General features: G+C 43.5%; 1 protein-coding gene across 1 annotated transcript in view; it reads left to right on the plus strand.

Annotated features, from left to right (window-relative positions):
• MYO3A (myosin IIIA) overlaps nt 1-19867 on the plus strand; it is a 122509-nt gene extending 102642 nt beyond the window's left edge. Inside the window, exons 34-37 of the mRNA XM_054991488.1 lie at nt 9300-9409; nt 13957-13997; nt 17291-17431; nt 19586-19867. Of these exons, the coding sequence (XP_054847463.1) occupies nt 9300-9409; nt 13957-13997; nt 17291-17431; nt 19586-19700 (407 nt within the window). The 3' untranslated portion in view covers nt 19701-19867. The remainder of the gene's footprint in view (nt 1-9299; nt 9410-13956; nt 13998-17290; nt 17432-19585) is intronic.
• The last annotated feature ends 295 nt before the right edge of the window (nt 19868-20162 follow it).

Consider the following 20162-nt stretch of genomic DNA (forward strand, 5'->3'; position numbering starts at 1 on the left):
CTGTCATTCCAATCCATACAGGTTAATCATTTCACTATTTCCACCATTTAAAACTCAGATTACCTGCACCACCCCCATCAATCAATGCAGTAACAAGCACCAACTTCCCAGCACACTAGTGCTCAGTGAACCAACAAACAGCTTCCATCTTTCCAGTGCCACCAAAAGAAGAACTCTACATGGACCCATCATCATGGTCACAATGCTGCATGCTAGACTTTTACGTAGAATGCTTGTCACCATACCCAGACTGAAATAATCAGGGCACATAATCACTTACAACTTGATCTATCTATTCTATCCACTGCATTTTTATCCCACCCCTCCTCCAAGGAGAAAAGAGCAAGAGTCCAGTAGCACCTGTAAGACTAACAAAATTTGTGATAGGTTATGATTTTGTGAGTCACAGCTCACAAAACAAATGAGCTTTGAGCTGTCACTCATGAAAGCTCAAAGCTTATAGGTGCTACTGGACTCTTGCTCTTTTGTACTGCTGCAGATAGACTAACACAGCTACCCATCTTGCACTATCTTTCTCCAAGGAGTTCAGGATAGCATACTTAGTTCTTCCTCATCCCCCACCCCCTCACAATAAAGGTAAAGCTGTGAGAGGGCGGCTAGCCCAAGGACGCCTGGCAAGCTTAATGGGATTGAATCTGAGTCTTCCAAATCATCATCTAACACTCAAACGGAATAAGCAGCCTCAAAAAACATCTGACGTAATAAAAGAGGAAGATGAAGGTGGGGTTGCTATCTCCAAGGGAAAAAACTGGACTGCATACAGGAGGCCTAGAGACAGCTCTCCAACACCACATTTTCCAGATCATTTTTTACCAGGTGCCAATGAGATACCAGAAGGCCCTAAATGAACTAGTGAAGAAAGTTCCAGCTTATACACAGGAATAAACTATCATGGGCATATCCCAGGAGCAATGGACATGAATTTTCTATCCAAAATACACAAACTTGCCACCCTGGGATTCCCCATTGTTTGAGCAATCACACAAAGTCCTTCTGGCTATATAGAATCTATCCTCATGTCTTATGGCAGTGACTCCCCTAGTTTTTTGCAAGACACTGCTGACTTCCTGTCTCTCAGAGAATACGATCCTGTCCACTATAAATTTTGAGGCTCTCTCTATAAATATCCTCTACGGAGACTGGATACTAGTCAGCAGGAACATTGTCCTTGACATCATCACAGCATATCTTGCCACCAGGCTTGGCCACTTTGTCCTCATCCATAATTTGGGGCCAAGGTATACCTGTGAGTAGTAGGTATGCAACATGACCCTGCAGTATTTGAACATGTCTTCGGCTGAATTACAGCAGTGCTTCCTCAACTCCTATCCACAGATATCTTTGAGTTTCATTGGTAACAGTTTCATCACTTGAACCCATGGGAAGGAAACACTCTAGAAATTCCAACAGAGTCAACAATTTCCAACCCACCATCAACTGGAGTGGGACCAGTCCGTACAACAGATACATTTCCTGGACACCACAGTCCAATTCCATAAAAGACACATAAGCGCCATGTCAAATCAGAAATCTAACCTGAGTACCATCATACCAATGTATTTTTCTACAGCTGACCCCTTAGTTATAACTGTATTTTTTCAAATATTGTGAACAAGGACTCAACACATGAAGGCATTCTTTGAAACACAATACCCACTAAAAAAAATACGAAACACGCTGAGAACCAGAAACAAGCTACTACAAGACAGACTCAAGAAAGGTAGTGATAGAGGACTAGGTGACATCTACAGCTCCTAGTCCAAAGCAGTGCAACGTACCCTTCAGAGGTCTAATCTCCATTCTGTACAATCACATGCTATACAATGACACACACCTTGGCTACTAGGCTCTTTCTGGTCCACAACAGTGGGTCACTTAATAGAGATCCAAACCCAGATACCAGTTGTTCCAATTTCCAATCAGGCAACTTTAATTCAGGACTTGGTAACACCAGCCATGCCACCTTGGGAGCATTCGCTTGTTCATCCTCCTGTGTCAAGAATTCTCTTACACTGCGTATGTAGAACAAACTGGTCAGTATCTACTCAAAAGAATAAATAGACACAAATATTGCTTCAAAAATGGCAATATAAAGAAACTAGTGGGAGAACATTTCGATCTTTCAAGTATTATCTAAAAGTCACCATTAATCAGTTTAACAAAACTCAAGAGACAGCATTATCACCAATCACTGCTACTGTGAATGGTACTTTTATCGATCGCATTTTGAATTTTCCGTATCACACCCTGAACTTTCTGCTTCTCGTGGCCGTTTGACCTTCCTGTTACAGGTGTTTTGCTTATTACCTTGTGTTTGTATGTGTATCTGTCAAGGGGGGAACCACACCTTTGATGAAGAGAGTTCTAGTTCACAAAACCGTATTTTCTAATCTAGAATAAATTTTATTTATTTATTATTTATTTATTTATTTATTTATTCGATTTCTGTTCCACTCTGCCTGCAAGCAGGCTCAGGACACATCACAGCATTTTAAAATATACAATAAATAAAATAAAATTTTGCAGCAATATAAACATTAAAAACTCATCAATTATAATACAGCCACGCACATTTGGCCTATCCCTCTAACTAAATAACCTGCGGGGCAGGTGGCCAGTCATAGATGTTACATAACCCAAGAGGGGGGCATATGCTCTCCCCATGGCAGGAGGCTGATACAATACCTTAGGTGGCCCACCCGCCTCAACCACCAAATGCCTGGCAGAACATCTCCATCTTGCAGGCCCAATGGAAAGATAACTAGTCTGAATGGCCCCACGTTGACATAGACAGAGAGTTCTACCAGGTTGGGGCCAGGGCTGAGAAAGCCCTGGCCCTGGTTGAGGCAAGATGAACTTCCTTGGGGCCTGGGACCACCAGTAGGTGTTTATCTTCTGAACAAAGCAGCCTCCAGGGAATATGTGGTGAGAGGCGGTCTCACAGGTATGCTGGTCCCAGTCTGCTAAGGGCTTTAAAAGTTAGAACCAACACCTTGAACCTGATCTGGAATTCAACTGGGAGCGAGTGCAGTTGGCGCAAAACCAGTATTATATGTGACTGGAACAGATGCACGCCACTGCATTCTGGACCATTTGCAGTTTCCAGAGCAGTCTCAAGGGCAGCCCAGCATAGAGCGAGTTACAGTAGTCCAGTCTGGAGGTGACTGTTGCATGGATCACTGCAGCTAGATCACTGGTCAAGAGGTAGGGAACAAGTTGCCTGGCCTGGCGAAGATGAAAAAATGCAGACTTGGCAACTGCTGTGACCTGAGCCTCCATTGTCAAGGAGGCATCCAGACCACACCATTGTCTCTTGTGGATAAAAATTAATCTGTAAGATGCCATGAGATCCCGTGCTTTGCAGTAGCAGTCTAACACAGCTACCCCTCTGAACTTAAATGTTTTGGAACTGCAAAATTCACTTAATATTGGAACGCGAGGGATGGGTGCTCTCCCTTTGTCCTTGAAGTTCTGAAACCAGAGAAAAGCCAGTCAGAGTTTGCTTCTCTCCACTATGTTATGTGTATTCACAGAGGAATGCACTATGTTATGTGCATATTCACAGAGGAATACTTGAAGCTGCAAATGATCAGCCTAGTGAGTTTCAGAACTTCAACATGACAACTTCCATGTATAGCATTTAAGCCTACAAATAGTACAGGAAGTATCCTTAGAAAGACAGGTACCTAGATTGCTACCACCTTGACTCTGAAAACCAGCAGAGCAGATGGCACAATCTGTGCTCAGTGCAGAGTTGCTCGTCACTTGTATGAGTTAGAAAACAAGCTAAGGTAGATTGCAAGAATCAAATGTGCACTGGGAAGACATCCAGGTCCCAATGTTCTTAGATGCCTCAGACCAGTTGTTTGGTGGCAGTCTGTAAGGAAAAGCTCTGCCACACTGGCCATGTTTAAACAAATGCACCTGCCTTGTTTTGAGTCAGACCATTGGTCCATCTAGTGCAGTAACTGTCTAATTGGCAGTGGCTCAGAGCCAAACTACAAGTGACGCCTTACACAGGTTGGACACTTGTCAGCTTACCACAAGTTTTGATGGGAAATGTAGGCATCCTGGTTTTACAGCTTGGCTCTCCATTACAGCTGCAAGACCAAGATGCCTACATTTCCCATCAAAACTTGAGGGAAGCTGACAAGTGTCCAACCTGTGTCAGGCATCACTTGTAGCTTAGCTCCCAGTGTCTTAGAGAGACAAAGATTCCCCCAGCAGCTGCTACATGAGTTCCCTTAACTGGGGTGCCACGGATTGATGATGGGACCTTCTGCATACAAAATGTGTGTCCTGCCACTGAGCTACAGCTCCTCCCCATTTAGTTGGGCTGCAACCAGTAAAAAGTATGACAGGGTGTATTTCCTCTCTAATTTATTTTGTTTACATCATTTAAGTCCCACTTTTCTCCTCAACACTTTTCTCCAAAGCAGCTTACATCATTCTCCTCTCCTTAATTTTATCCTCACAACAACCCTGTGAAGTGGGTTACGCTGAGTGCAAGATCACCCAGCAGGTTTCCATTGCAGAGTTGGGGATTCAAAACTGGAGTCTCCTGGATCCTGATTGTACGCTCTAATCATTGCAGCAGACTGGCTGTAACAACAGTCCTCAATATTCAGTAGTTCTCTCTATACCACAACTGGATGTGACCTACAGAGGGCATCAGTAGCGCCAAAGGAAACAGGATGCCAGTTCTTGCTGAAGTTCCATGTGCCCAGTTTACTGCGCAATATAACTGCTTGCTGCTCCTGAATACTCTCAAGGCTTATCATCGCAGTGTACAGCCTTCCTTCTTTTTCATTATCGGGCCTCTGTGCAGGAGCATAGGGATCATTGTCTTTTGCAGATAAAAACATTAAAATACGAATCATGGAATCCACAAGAGCATTAAATACAACAGCGTCCTGAGTGTTACTTCATTAATAAAATAAAATGTTTACCTACAGCGGTGTTTCTGTTTTCTCAGCTGGCTAGGGCCATCGATCAGAGGTAAAGATTTGTCTCTAATTAGAAAGAGTTTCCTGAACATCTTTGTGCTTTGGGAAGAAACGATTTCGGAGAGAAATTTTACCACCTGATCGCCTCTGTCTAGTCCCCTTTCCACAATAAAGGCATTAATCAGTGAGTGGCAACGTCTGCTGATCTTTTGTTTTCCTTTAAATCGGTTGGCATTTCGATTTCTGTAATGACTGTAATAGTTCAAGGGATAATTGTACATGTTTCCCTCAGCTTCACTTGTTCAGTATGTCACTTTCCAGCTGTGGTGTGTGAATCCAAAAATAGCACTTTGTATGCCAAACAGGGATGCTTGCCTGCCTTCAGCTATGAATAGAGGCAGCATTATTCATATCTGACAACTCTCCGCAGCTCTAGCGATAACTTTTGATTTTTTGCTTTATTGCCTGTAGCTTATTTCTGTTGACCACCCATGGTGGAAGGTTAGTAGGAAATCAGACGGATAGGCTGGGTCGAGAATGTAGTGTTTTCAAATAGTTGCTTTAGAGGAAAAGGGGAAACACGTACCCTGGGTATGTGGGTGCACGTACCCTGAAGTCTGGCATTGAGCTGCAGTGTTGCATGGATTTGGTTCAAGGAATAATCAAGGGAAAGGAGCCTTTCTTCCTTTCCTTCAGTCCTGTGTGGCAGCCCTCCTCTTTGGGGTTCTAGAAGTTGCTCTCATACTGATGTTTCCATACAAAAATAAGCAAACAATTTGTACGGCACATCTCAGGCATTCAAAGTGCAGCATAGTAATCCTTACAATAATCTCCATATTTATCTAACGATTGAGATAAAACTCGGAGAATAGTGGCTGTGTCGGGCCATTTTTTGCATCTGTGATTCGGTAAGTCCTCCCCTGGGCACTTTTCACCTATTCTTAACCGTTTCGCTACACCAGCTCCCTAAAATATAGACATTTTAGCGTTCATATTAGACAATTAAATGTCTTTGAGTGAGATCTAATCTAGCTACCTGTATCTGCTTTAAGTGTAAGAGAGTGATTAATATGTGCTTTCAGTTTAGTAAGATGAATGATTTGCATTGATATTTCATTGCTGAGAGCAAATTGTATGCATCTTGACTTAGAAAAGTGCTGTTGTTCTTGCAGGGGCAAAATGTTAGAGGATAATTGTCTGCTCATTGCATTAGGAGCCGCCTGCATTCCAGATAAGAAGCTAGAACAATAAACGTAATCATTACTCAAACACCACTGTAAATTACCACGGTTCCTTCTGGTCCTCCAATCTATCATGACCTTTCCAAGCCTTTATTTATCACACATAACAAAGAAAAAGTTACATAGCTAATTTAGCTGGGGCTTGCACAGATGTATTACTGATAATTTCTGATTGTGAATGCTTGTGCCACTTTCTTAATTAAAATGATGTTGGTAGCATAGCATTTTCCTCTACACAAGAGACAAAAAGTCTTTTTGAGACATTAGAGAGCAATTTTTTCCTTTCTTAAACCATGGATGGACTGATAGGGAGTGGGCAAAACCATACATTGTAAAAAATCCATGATTCAAGGTCAGACCAAGGGGAATGCAGTGAATAGCTGGGGGATAGACCACTCAAATCAGCAGATTCTTTTGCATGTATTACAGGTGGCCATCTTGGCCTACATAAAAATTCCCTAAACAGCAATGTAATACCTATTTATGAGTACCAACAAAAATATCAGAAAATGGGAGCAAGCCTTCAGGTCCCCCAGAAATATTCATCAGAATGTATTACCAGTTGATGAACAGTTCTGGAGAATTCAAAAGCCTGACATTATTTTATGATCTTTTGATTGGTTCTAATAAAAGGTCATTGTACTACTGTTGTTTTAGAATGGGCTTTTCTACACAGGTTATTTGCCCCAGGAACGATGAATTCGGGAAGTGTTGTTTTTGTGTCTCACTGGTCTCCTTCACGGCATCACGTTGCATTTGTCTTCTTCCTGGGTCTTCTCTGGCTTTTCTGCCATCCTTCCTAAACCTGCTTTGCTGCAGTGTTTTGGGGGACATGATAGCAAAGCTGGGACGGCTGCCGTGTGAACGAAAAAGTCCAGATTTCCCTGGTCCTGCCCACATGGTGGGCATTTTCCCATCCCAGTCTCCACAGCCATCCCTCACCCATACATGCCATTGGAGGGGACTGTTTTGAGATTTGTTTTTTAAATTGGCCATTGGCATATCAACATATCAGTAATAACATTCGATTTATATACCACCCCTCAGGATGACTTAACACCCACTCAGAGCAGTTTACAAAGCATGTTATTATCCCCACAACAAAACACCCTGTGAGGTGGGTGGGGCTGAGGGAGCTCCAGAGAGCTGTGACTAGCCCAGGGTCACCCAGCTGGCTTCAAGTGGAGGAGTGAGGAATCAAACCCAGTTCTCCAGATTAGAGTCCAGCGCTCTTAACCACTACACCAAACTGGCTTTCAATGTAATGGCAGGGCCAGCGCGCCCATTGAGGCCAGGTAAGCGGTTGCCTCAGGGCACGGGGTGCCGGAGGGGGCACCGGAGGAGGTGCTGGGGGTGGGAGCACATGCCACGGAGCTGCAGCCCTCCCCCTTATGCTGCCACCACTGCCAGCACACACCCGCGGCCGGGCGCAGCAGCCACAGGCAGGCGTCTGGGGCAACCGAGCAGGAGAACTGGGAGGCCACCCACGTGCCGTCCCAGCCGCCCGCCAGAGCAATTTGGCCAGCTCGCTCGTGCACCTGTGATGACGTCACATGTGACGTCATCACACAGGCTGGTGTGTGCGCGTGTATGCACGCACACGCCCAGCCCACTGGCCAGCCGCGGGTGCCAAAAACCCTGGCGCCGCTCCTGTGTAATGGTATATCAATATATCAATTTCAGTAAAAAGAAAAGGACGCCCAGTGGCATGGATGTGAGGAATGGCCAACTTTAGGGACAGAGGTAGGGAAAATGCAGGGAAATCGTGTTGCCATTATACTGCATGGGCAGCTGCCACAACTACCAAACTTCACAGAAAGTGTTGTGTGCAGAAGAACCCAGTGTTTCAGTAGCATAACTAGAGGATGGCAAAAGGGCTATTCTCATCAGATCCATCTTGACATGGCCACAAAATGGACCTCAGATGTCATGTGGTTGTGGCCTTGTTGTAACTGATGTGGTGAGCTTGTGTCTAGATTGTATCTACTACTGAAGGTGGGAGCTCACATGATTGAATGTTCCTCCATTTTAAAAAAACTTTCCATATAGAATACTAGATATTAGGGGAACAATTGTAGCCACTCCTTCAGATTGAAGTATTCGTTTTTCTGTTTGGAATTCCATCATATGACACATACACCCACAGTGAGAAGTGGTATAGAGCAAGCTCAGATCTGTCCTCTTAGTGAAAACTAGCTCAGCATTTATAGTTGTTAAAATAATGTTAAACAAAGTGGTTTGTGTGAATTAGTGCTAAGCCATAGACTGGTATCTGTTGCTCTTCAAGCAAACTTCCCAAAGTAAGGTTTCCTCTGAATTCCTATTTATTTGTTCACAACATTTACATGACAGATTTCTGCCTCAAGGCAGTCTACAAGATGAAATAAACAAATATACAATTCCGTAAAACAAAAATCAGAATTCTCTCTGGTCATTGATGTGTGCTCACTCCTCTGCTTGAATTGGCATTTGAACACGTTGCAAGCGGCACCCTCAAATACTCAAAAAATTCATAGACATTGGCCAGGCTGCTGTTGTATGTTGCACAATGGGCAGCAAGTTGAATTCACTATCAAAGAATCAAGAATGCAAGAAGAAGTAGAAATTTATCATCTACCAACTGATTTACTAGCTTGACTGCCATATTACTGGTCAGATTAGTTCCATACTTTTATTTGTATGAAAACAACCTGTATAATGGTTGTTGTGGGTTTTCCGGGCTGTATTGCCATGGTCTTGGCATTGTAGTTCCTGACGTTTCGCCAGCAGCTGTGGCTGGCATCTTCAGAGGTGTAGCACCAAAATGCTACACCTCTGAAGATGCCAGCCACAGCTGCTGGTGAAACGTCAGGAACTACAATGCCAAGACCACGGCAATACAGCCCGGAAAACCCACAACAACCATCATTCTCCGGCCGTGAAAGCCTTTGACAATACAACCTGTATAATCTTGCAAGGATTTTTTCCCCTTGAAGATGTTCTTACCTGCTGTTTCTTTTAATGCATTCCTGCTCACTGTTTGACTCGTATAAAAATGCCCAGTCTCTTTCTTAATAACAAAATTTTACTCGTGTGTTGAAATTTCTTGTAGTTGCCTCCAGAGGAGAGGATACCCGCCTTGTGCAGAGAACCCCAAGAAGACCTCAGAAACCCAAGGCATTAAACAACCCTGACGATTCGACATATTACACTTTGCTACATGTATGCATTCCTGTCCTATTATATGGTTATATGCAGGGCTTTTTTTCAGCTGGAACGCAGTGGAACAGAGTTCCGGAACCTCTCGAAAATGGTCACATGGCCGGTGGCCCCGCCCCCTGATCTCCAGACAGAGGGGAGTTGAGATTGCAGCGCGGAGGGCAATCCTCCGGCCATGTGACCATTTTCTCCGAGGGCAACCCACTGAGTTCCACCACCTCTTTTCCCAGAAAAAAATCCCTGGTTATATGGTTAAAATCAATAAGGTGTGCAGCAAGTGAATGGCAGCAAGTGAATGGTAGCCGTGCTCCCAGTTGCACACACTGCCCTGTACGTTTGAGGTACAGTGTATGAGCAGTGGGAGGGCTGGCAAAGAAACAAGTGGGTAGGAATGAATGGGTGGGAATTGGGGGAGGAGAATACAGGCAAGCGGGCAGGGAAATATGAGTGGCGGGGGGCATGGGTGGGCAGAGGAGGGGAAGAGAGGGGACCCACAAAAACCTGGAACCGATTCTCATCCAGAGAACAGCAAGTAGTCCTCAATTGGCAGAGTTGGCCTTTGCCATTTCTGCATTCTTGCTGCATCCTCTGGCATCTTCTTAGAAAGCAACATAAAGGGTCATAGTTCCTCAATAATGCTGGGAGCTGCAGCACAAGGATAACTGACAGGCATCGCCCCCTTGTCTTTTGGGGCACTTCCACTTCCTGGTTGGGTCATTGGATCCTGCTCCATAGCTGTTGTTTAGTGAATGGCAGTTCTGTTCCATGCTGCTAGGTTTGCAATCAAGGTATAACAAACACCACTAAAATGAATATAACAGTGCTTCTACTGCTCAGTACCATGCTCAGCATTGTCTGCTCCAACTGGCAACAGCTCTTCAGGGCTTCAGGCCAAGGTTCTCCATATTACCTACTACCTGAACCTTCTAACCGGAGCAGTAGAAAAGAGCAAGAGTCCAGTAGCACCTATAAGACTAACAAAATTTGTGGTAGGGTATGAGCTTTCGTACTCATGATACTATATCTGAAACTGTCACTCACAAAAGCTCATACTCTACCACAAATTTTGTTAGTCTGATAGGTGCTTCTGGAATCTTGCTCTTTTCTATTGCTACAGACAGTAACATGGCTACCCATCTTGATCTTCTTCTAACTGGAGTTGCTGAGGATTGAACCCCAGACCTTCCAAGTGCAAAGTAGGTGCTCTATCACTGAGCCACAGCCACCTCCCTAACTATTCTTTCAGTGGGACCTGATTTGTAGCTGTAGCTGCAGTCTGATACACACCTACTTGTCAATAGCTGACTCAGTGACGTAGGATTGCCCTGGTGAAAGTTCAGCATTCATTGCGACTCTACCACTAGGAATGCATGTTGCATGCTGCACTGCAACTGCTTTTCACAAAGGGCCGAAAAATTTGACAAGAGAGGACCTGAGGAAGATCTCTTGGCTCCACAGTAAATATCCCAGAGGGCGGCAGCTTTCTAAATCTAACCTTAAGGCCACTAAATGGAGAAAAGGGGAGGAGGGAGAAATAAGCTTTCTAATGTGTCAGGAAGAGATTGAAGAAGCTGTATGTTAGATTCCTCTTAAGAGCAATTAAGCCTTCTTGCTGTAGGCACATGCTTGCTATTGACCTATTTAGTAGCAGGTGACAAAATACATTTGCTTAGTCAGGCTGCAGCTATTGCTGGCACTCATCAGAAATTATGAGAGGATTTGAAGAAATGAGGGCAAAACTCAACGCTGTTAGAGAGATGATTGCATCTTTTAGGACAGGGAGGCATCCAGGCCACATATTTGTACTCCACATTCCATACATCTATAATTGGACCCTGTTTGGCAGCACAGCAGCTGGGCCATAAACTGAAGAGCAAATTGGGCATGCAGTTATTCTGTATGAATTATATCCCCTTATTGTGATGATCTGATGTGGTATTAGAATGCTGTACAGGGCATGGGGGGAGGGAAGGCAGCATAGTATAGCCCAGTCTCATCAGATCTTGGAAGCTAAGCAGGGTTAGTGCTTGGATGGGTGATCACCAAGAAAGATTCCATGGAGGAAGGCACTGTCAAACTACCTCTGCTTCTCAGTGCCTTGACAGCCCCTTGCTGGGGTCGCCATAAATCTATTGCAGCTTGACAGCACATACCACACACGAGTCATGGGAAAATCTGCTGCCCAGAAGTACCCCAAAAATCTTAGATCCTGGGACTCTTTATGAACCTGCAAATTCAAGAATAAACAGGAGCCTTGGGACACCTTACAGAGTTCTTTGTTCTAGCAAAAGTCTCTGTATACCTCAGACAAAATGAGCTCCAGACCACAAAAGCTGGAACATAAACCGATTCGTCTTTCAGGTGCTGCAAGATTTTTTCCACAAAAGACAAAATGGCTGCTCCTCTAGAAGGATAAATGCAAGACTCATACTGCTTGGGAAGTGGCAAAAAGATGCTTGGGTGCTTTAAGTTGTAGTCCATTTTGCAGCCACATACGTTGAAGTGACTGCTGAGGTTTTAGTAAAATTGTTGTGAATGAGGTTAGACTGGCTTTTGTGCAATTAAGCCAGCTCAGCTGATTTGTCAACCCTGCAGTTAATTAGCATTCTACATTCTGTCTTTTCCATCTTGTCCCCCTTCCTGCCCTCTCTATAGGGCAAAAGGATGTATGAATATTATAACAGAAAGGTGGAGCTTGGCCCTCTATATAGGATTTGATACAGCATTTACTAGGCACCGTGATTGTTTGGGTGGATATGCCTGCTTAAACATGAGCCAATCTACACATGATGTTGGCATTCCATGATTTGAATCCAGAGCATTATTTTGGCCATAATAGCTGCAGGGAGTGGGGTGCAGATTGGAAGGGCTCTCTGAGTATCTTTAAGCCCTAACAGAGAGTCTCCCTACAGGGTACTAAGTCCCTAGGGGCACTCAAGTGCAGGATTGTATGTGTAGTCCTCAATTCACACGCAGACTGTTCTTGCTCAGTGTACGTGAACGCTGCTTTCACAGGAGCTCCCTTTGTGGGCAAAGCACCAATTCAGCTCTCTTTTTGCTGGGAGAACAAGTACTGTAGGTTCCTTTGAAGTGCCAATTTGCATTTCTCTAAGGTGTGAGAAAGTGTCAAGATCTTCGTTTGAATGAATGGACGTGGGGAAAACGGGGATTCTTTTAGCAGTTGAGGAGGAGCTGATATGAAACGTGTGGAGAGCAAATTGAAGTGTGATGGTGTGAGTGAGTGCATGGAAAGCTGGAGGGGGGAACATGTGAAATGAGGTTCACTTGAGCGTCCCTGGGTACTTAGTAACGTGTAGAGAGACTTTGAGAAAAAGACAAGCTATGTATGGGTACCTATCATTTCCTCCTACCCGGCTGAAAGCAGTTTGCAGAGAACCTCTCCAGTTGTAGGGGGAAGAGTTAAACTCTTCCAGCACTGACGCCCCAACACAGATTCACGCACACTATGGCTGCTTTTTAGAATGAAATTACACATCTGGAGAAGCATCACATGTCATTTGACCCGATGTCTTATTTAATTTCCAAGTGAGTCTACTTAAAATCATCACCTTAATCATTTTGGCAGACTGCAGCTCATGCTGCTGGCACTAAACAGAAATTAAATAATAGCGCTTCAGGAGAGGTCAGCCCCCTTCTTGCTCAGTGCTCTATACACTGCAGGGTGAATCTGTTTATTTTAGAATCTAGCAAAAGATGTGAGCGCTCTCACACAAATCCAAAACCAATTTAGTGGCATATGGTAGGGGCGCTAACTGGTCATTGATATAAGTACCAGTGAGATCCATATCAGTTCCATTCTCCCCTTCAATTTAGAAGTCCCAAAGGAGGACAACTAGCTTTGCTTTGTAGGGGAAGATGTTTAAAAAGATTAAAGACCTTGAAGTTTTGAAATTGGGGGGAATTAGAATTGTCCTATAATTCTATCTGACAGCACTGCCCTTTATGGACAGTATAGTACCTCTGCCATCGCAGTGAGCTGGATCCAGGCTAAATTTTCCACTAACAAAAGAGGAGGTGTCATTTCGGCCAATTTCCTTTTTCTGCTGCGGACCACAATGTGTACCCTTCATGCCATTCTTGAGGGTTCCCCATCCTTCAGGAACAGCATTTGGGAGAAATCAGTGAATTGCAATGGGAGGGAGAGAGGTGGGAAAGATCTGTTGTTAGAAATGCCTTCTGTTAGCAGAAAAGTTACTCTGGATCCGGCCCAGGAAGAGGGAGTCCCAAAATGGGGTGGAACAAAAAAGTGACATCTGCGGAATATAGATTATACAGAAAGTGCAGGGGGGAGGGGTTAGACAAGGCTGTCTGTGAATGAGATCTCCAGTTTAAAATCAGTGCAAGAATCATAATGCAGAGGATGGCCCAAGTTTCAGGACTGGATGAGGGAAGAGATGAAAGAGCGTCCGATGTTTGCCAGAAAGGTGAGGTGGAAATAGGCCTGGATGCACACAGACAAATGATTGTAAATTACATTCTGGTATAATATGCCCACCTAACAATAACATGTCCCAAAATTATGCTTTCAGAAATCAGTCCAGGAGGAAAAACGGAAACCAAGAAAAAACAGGTAATTTTTGTACACACGACAGTAAGCGATCATGGTATTTCCTTAGCTGTATTGTTAACTCAAATTTAAAGGAACAAGTATTGCTACCTGACCATTTCTTGCAAAATGAGATCCTTGCCTTTTGAAGGACAAAATTCATTATAGAATCCTGAACTGTCAAGTTCCTTTTAGGTATCTGAGTTTTACAGTGGCATCACAAATTTCTCCACTAGTTTGGATAAGCTTTTATCAAAGAAGAGTCTCAGTCCCAAGTAAAATACTGATGATCCTTAAACCAACCCATGTGCCTGTGCATTCTGCCCCCAACCCCTTGCAATCACCACCCACACTCACAGTGGCCTGGACCCACCTGCACCCCTTTTACTTATCAATGCTGGGAAATGCATACAGTCAGAAGCATGGATCATGGAGTGCTTACAAGCAAGCAGGTAGGGCAGTTGGGGAGGAGCAAGGTCAACAGCAGTGGACCCTGGCAGAAACCAGAGCCAGAGCCCCTGAGGATGGGCGGTTTATAAATCGAAATAATAAATAAATAAAACCCTGAGTCCCTGCAGCTGCCCCACTCAGAGTATGCTGAGGCTGGCCCTGCTGGAAAAAAAATTCCCAGTGATTAGGTCAGGGGGTTTCCTAGGCCAGACCAAAGTTGAGTGACTTTTTCTTGTTTGTGCCTTCTGGCCTTGCTCCAAAGCAGTTAAGCATAAAGATGGCGATTATCTCTGCATGCTTTATTGATCTGCATAAGCTGTTCATTCATTTCGGAGCCTGACATACCCCCTGATAATGTCACATATTCCTGATACCACAAAACTCTGGAGTCTGAATTTAAATGTCTTGCAGCCGTGGCTCAGCTGAAGCCTTGCCTACCAAATTGCAATGCAGAGTGCATATTGGTGTTAAATGCATAAATCCATGAAAAGGAGAGGCTTCTAAAAAGGAGCCCTAATACAGCTCCCAATTATATCGGTAAGAATGGCCCTGCGGAAAATTGCCCAGTAATTGTCGTGTTTTTCTGACTCAACGCAGCCCCCAAATCAGCAGGTGCATCTTTGCTGTGTGCCTTTCAAAAGCTGCGTCCCTGGGCACTGCTAAGGATATCACCGAATGTGGGAGGTTTGATTTTTCTCTCTTGTAGGAAGACTTAGGACTTAATTACTTTTATTTCAAGGTTCTGGCCACATTTTCAAGGTTGACAAGATTTTTTGAGAACTTTCTTAAAATCCTTAAGCAACAAATCTGGAAAGGTTTAACAACAATCTGAGATCTATTTTCCATAGACAAAGGTTGCTGCACCAGAGAAATGAGATGTGCAGAATGAGAAAAATAATGCAGCAGTGTTTTTTTAAAACCGCATCACACTTTCTACCTGATTAGGAACTCTGCACCACTCAGAGGTTTGTCTACCTTTTTCTTTGATCAGTAAGAGATATCCAGTAGAAAACCAGTTACGCACATTTTTAAAAAACCCTTTATAGAATCAATGTTTTGCAGAGTCTAGAATGAAGCACACTGTCAAAATCCACATTGACTCCTACACTTTGGGTCCGGTGGCACAATTTCACATTTGACATTTAAAATCAGGTTCTGTTGCTGAGCCCCGGTTCAAATTAAACTGAACCCAAATCCCTCCCATCCATGTTGTTCACTGGGTGAGGGCTGCAGAAAAAAATACCAGCTGTAGATGCAACTGTGGCCTTCACTGTGTCCCCAGCAATTTTACTGGAAACTTCGAATGTATTTGGTAGTAACTGATAACGTAATCCTAAGCAATTCCACCCATCTAAACCCACTGACTTCAGTGGACTCAGAATGGTTCGGCTGTGCATAGCCCTGCGCTGCCTGTCTGTAAATATACAAGGCAAAGCATATGCACTGTTGGTGAACTGATTTCCATGGACACTGGAGCCAAGTGGCTTGAATTTTCCATCTTACCTGTGGGGCAGGTTTAGAAGGGCACTTTTATAAAGGAATGGGGTTGTAGTCTGTTGTAATGTTTATCATATGTATCATCTAACCTTTATTGCACAGTCTTGTACGTTAAGAGAGCTTCAGGTGGGTAGCTCTGCTGTATTATTTTGTAGTTGCAGGAGAAAATTCCAGTCCAGTAGCACCTTCGAGACTAACAAAATTTTCCAGGGTATAAGCTTTCATGAGTCAATTCTGATGAAGTAAGCCTTGACTCACAAAAGTTTATACCCTGGAAAATGTGGTTGGTCTTTAAGGGACTACGGGATTCAGATTTTATTCTGTCTTCTACCTTTGTAAACCACTTCCTGCATTGTTTATGGTATGCCATACCTTCATCAGTTTCAGCAATCTTGCCTGGAGCGTGTTTATTACTCTGGCTCCACAGTTGTTCTGCTTTCTAATGCTGTAATCCTAATCCTATTTGCTTTGTTCATTGGCTGCCTTATACTGTCTCGTTGTTTTCTATATTTTGTAAGCCTCCTTGAGTCTCAGTGAGAAAGGCAGGCTATAAATCAAGTAACAAAACAGGACAAAGGAGCAGTATTCCAAAAAAGAGGGCTCTTGAGAAAGCAGAACAACTGTGGAGCCAGAGTAATAAACACGCTCCAGGCAAGATTGCTGAAACAGTGGGGAAACTTTTCAGCCAGGCAACTAGGGCAAATGTCCTCAATGCAGCAGCAAAGTCCAAGGATCAACTGAAGGGCTCTAAATTTGGCCCTGCAGATCCATGTCTTTCTTCCTGGAACCAATCAAAGACCAGGATTCTTGAACATGTAAAACTGTCTTACAGTGAGTCAGACCATTGGTCCGTCAAGAACGGTATTTTCTCCTCTGATAGAAGCTCTCCAGGGTATCAGGCAGAGGTCTTTCATATCCTCTGCTACTGATCCTGTTAACTAGAGATGCCAGCGGTTGAACCTGGGACCACCTGCATACAAATCAGATTCTCTGCCATTGAACCGCAGCCACTCCTTCTTCTTTATGAGAAGTGAGCTCTCTGGTTTAGGCATCGGCTTCTGGCTCCAGGATTCAGTAGGGTCCCCTGGTGTTTCTTTCTGTACAGAGACTCATCCACCTCTTCAGAGGATCCCCCCCCCCCGAACCAAGCTCACTAGACACAATACATGGCCCTCAGAAAGGTGGTGTGTACTTCTGCTCTCAATATTTTTATATTAAACATTGCATTTTTTCCCTAGCAGTCTTTCATAGTGCTGCTGTGTTTGTAGATATATTCCAGTGCGAGTGTCACCTTGATATTTTTTAAATCTCTCTTAGCCAACAAACTAGTTTACCCTATTGGTCAAAATTGTCCTCATATTCCTTTGTAGTTTGGGCAAGGTCCTAGATGCCGATGATTGCTATTACCAAGAATTTTCCTCCATTGACTCCACCTCAAATGATGATAATACCAGCGCAAGAGAGAAACCACCAACAGAGCCAAAGAGTGCGTCATTGAAGGTTAATGAAGGGTGAGTAATACCAGAAGATGAGCCAAAGCGGAACACTGTGCAGTCCCACTGAATTCGTTGGGAGATGTGCATGTGTTGAATAAGTGGGTCTGGGAAGTGCTTTGGTGGATTACAGCAATTACCGAAAGAAAATATTGCCACCAGATTCGTTTGCAAATGTACAGATTTTTAAAAATTGATTCTATTTGATTAAAATTGATTAAAACGGTACTCAAGACAACTCGCAATGTAACTTAAAATCCCATAAGAAGATAGACTTCCTAAGAACACTTTCTTGGGAGAAAACCCCATTTGACTTTAGTAGGATTCTGAGTAGACCCACTTAAAATTGCAATGTAAAAGGGCTACAGAGTTACACCCTTCTAAATTCATTGAAGTCAGGGGGCTTAGAAGGGTGCAATTCTGCTAAGAATTGGCCTGTAAAGCTTCTATCTTTGTGCATGCTTGCTTGGGAGAAAGTCCCACTGAACAGGTAAGTCTCACTTGCAAATAAATCTACAAATCCAAACAGCCCAGAACCATTTTCACAGCTAACCACCACCACCACCACCCCACACACACACACTGATGCACTCCAAAGTATTTGTAAACAACTGGGCCTCACGTTGCTACCTGAATTCAGAGTGAAGATTTCATTGTGCATGCGTAGTAGTCACAGGGGTCGTGAGAAGAGCTTCCTCAGGACATCTGTTACCTTGGCCTACATCATGTGATCAGGACATCATAGTCCAACATCCTCAATAATGCCACCTTCTGTGCTGCTTCATTGGCACCCCAAAAACATTTTCTGCACAAAGTAAACAACTTAGGTTGCTTGTGCAACTGATCTGGGCAAAGATAGCTGCACATTATGGTTTATTTTTTGAAGTTATAGCCCACCTTTCTTCTATCGTGGGACTCAAGATAGCTTACAGTTCCACAGGGGCTTAGCTTAGCTTCAGCCAGACTGCGGGATCATGTGCCCTCCAATCACACTTTTGATCAGAACTCTTGTTCCCAGATTTCACCGTGATGTCAAAGTAGTGAAGAAGTTTGCAGAGTTTCTGAAGAATTCTTTTCAGAAATCAGGAACTTATTTTGATAAGTGTAAACATTCCCTTTATAACAATCTGAGGGCTCGTTTATACAGACATGATTTTGTAGCTTCCATGTCAGGCAATGACCTGCGTGTGTGAATGGGTCATCACAGAACGTACACCATGCTTAGAACATCCATTGCACCCCAGACATAATGCATTCCAGTAGGATTTGTTCACACATACCAAAAATAAATAAAGTTATATTTGTTCATGTGTGAACTGACTGTCTTATTTTACCAGGATAGGGTTATAGTCACTGAGTCAGTATGCCCCAGTTGATAATTATTGTATTAGTTAATCGTTAATTGTAGAGTTGTTGATTTTATAATAAAACCATTTAACATCTTGACTATTTTCTTTGTGCTTTTGAAGCAATTTTTCTCCAGGTAGGCTTGCCAGCTCTGAGTTGGGAAATACCTGGAGATTTTTGTGGTGGAGCCTGAGGTGTAGGTGGCGCCTTCTGACACACTTCTGGCAATGTCCGGTGGTGTGGCATATGCAAATCAGTTATGCCAATGACACACTTCTGGTGATGGCAAAGGGCATGGCATATGCTAATGAGTTGTGCTGATGAGTTCCTGCAGCTCTTTTTCTATGAAATGACCCCTGATTGGGAGGTTTGTACTTTGCTTTTCTTCCCAATGGGATTCAGAATGGCTTACAACATCATTCTCCATTTTATCCTCACAACAATAACAGCCCTGTGAGGTAGATCAGGAAAAAAGAGTGTGATTAGATCAAAGTCATGTTACCTGAAACACCCCTGACCAAAGCCTACCTGACCCAAGTCTTGTGATTAGGCCTCACTAGTCAGATAAGTACACAGCAGCTAAAAGAGGCCCAGAGGCCCTTTTTATTTCCCCACCTAGTTAGCAAAATACTGTTTTAGTTTATATTCTCCCCCGACCTTGCATATAACAAGTTTCCCTCCAGTGCAGAAGGCAGCAAAGTGGGAGGGGGAGAGGAACATATGAAGGGAAGTTGCTGAGGGGGGAAGTTCAGCCGTGGGTAGTGATGTTGAGCAAAGTAAATGTTTTGACTTCTAATTTCTAGCGCTTCTGTACTTAATCCCTAGGCCGAGGGTCACAGGGAGCCTCTTGGAAGAGAGCAAAAGCAAGGATAATCCTTACGACTACCGGAAACTGCTACGGAAAACTTCTCAACGTCGGCGCCTTATCCAGCAATATTAGCTGCTGCTACTGCTGCTGCAGTTTGGCTTTCTTGAGCATAATCTTTTTGTATGGTTTTATACTGTGGCCATTCCTTTTTAACGTGTGTCTGTTTCTCTCCATCATATTGGATCATGTGTTGGATCATGTGAACAAGTAGTATTGTAGCACCTTGCAGGGGAAACGGTCAAGTTTTAAACTGCAATTTCAAAAACAAAGAGCAGGGGTGTGAAAAATTATTTTGTTGGTTTACCATAACTGATTAAAAATCGTATGTATATATTTTTTAAAAAGATTTTTTTTTTGGTTTTCTATATACTCGGTGAAAATGCAGGTCTCTCTTTTGCTCAGGTTTGTTTCCTGAACCATAGATCTATGCAACTTCCATGCAGAAATGATTTTTAAAATGAATATTATTTTAGTTATTTAAAATACATGTACAGATTAAAAATGTGCGAGAATTGTTTCTCTGATATTGTAATG

This window comes from Eublepharis macularius, chromosome 11 (assembly GCF_028583425.1).
Source record: "Eublepharis macularius isolate TG4126 chromosome 11, MPM_Emac_v1.0, whole genome shotgun sequence".
In the NCBI taxonomy this organism is placed as follows: domain Eukaryota; kingdom Metazoa; phylum Chordata; class Lepidosauria; order Squamata; family Eublepharidae; genus Eublepharis; species Eublepharis macularius.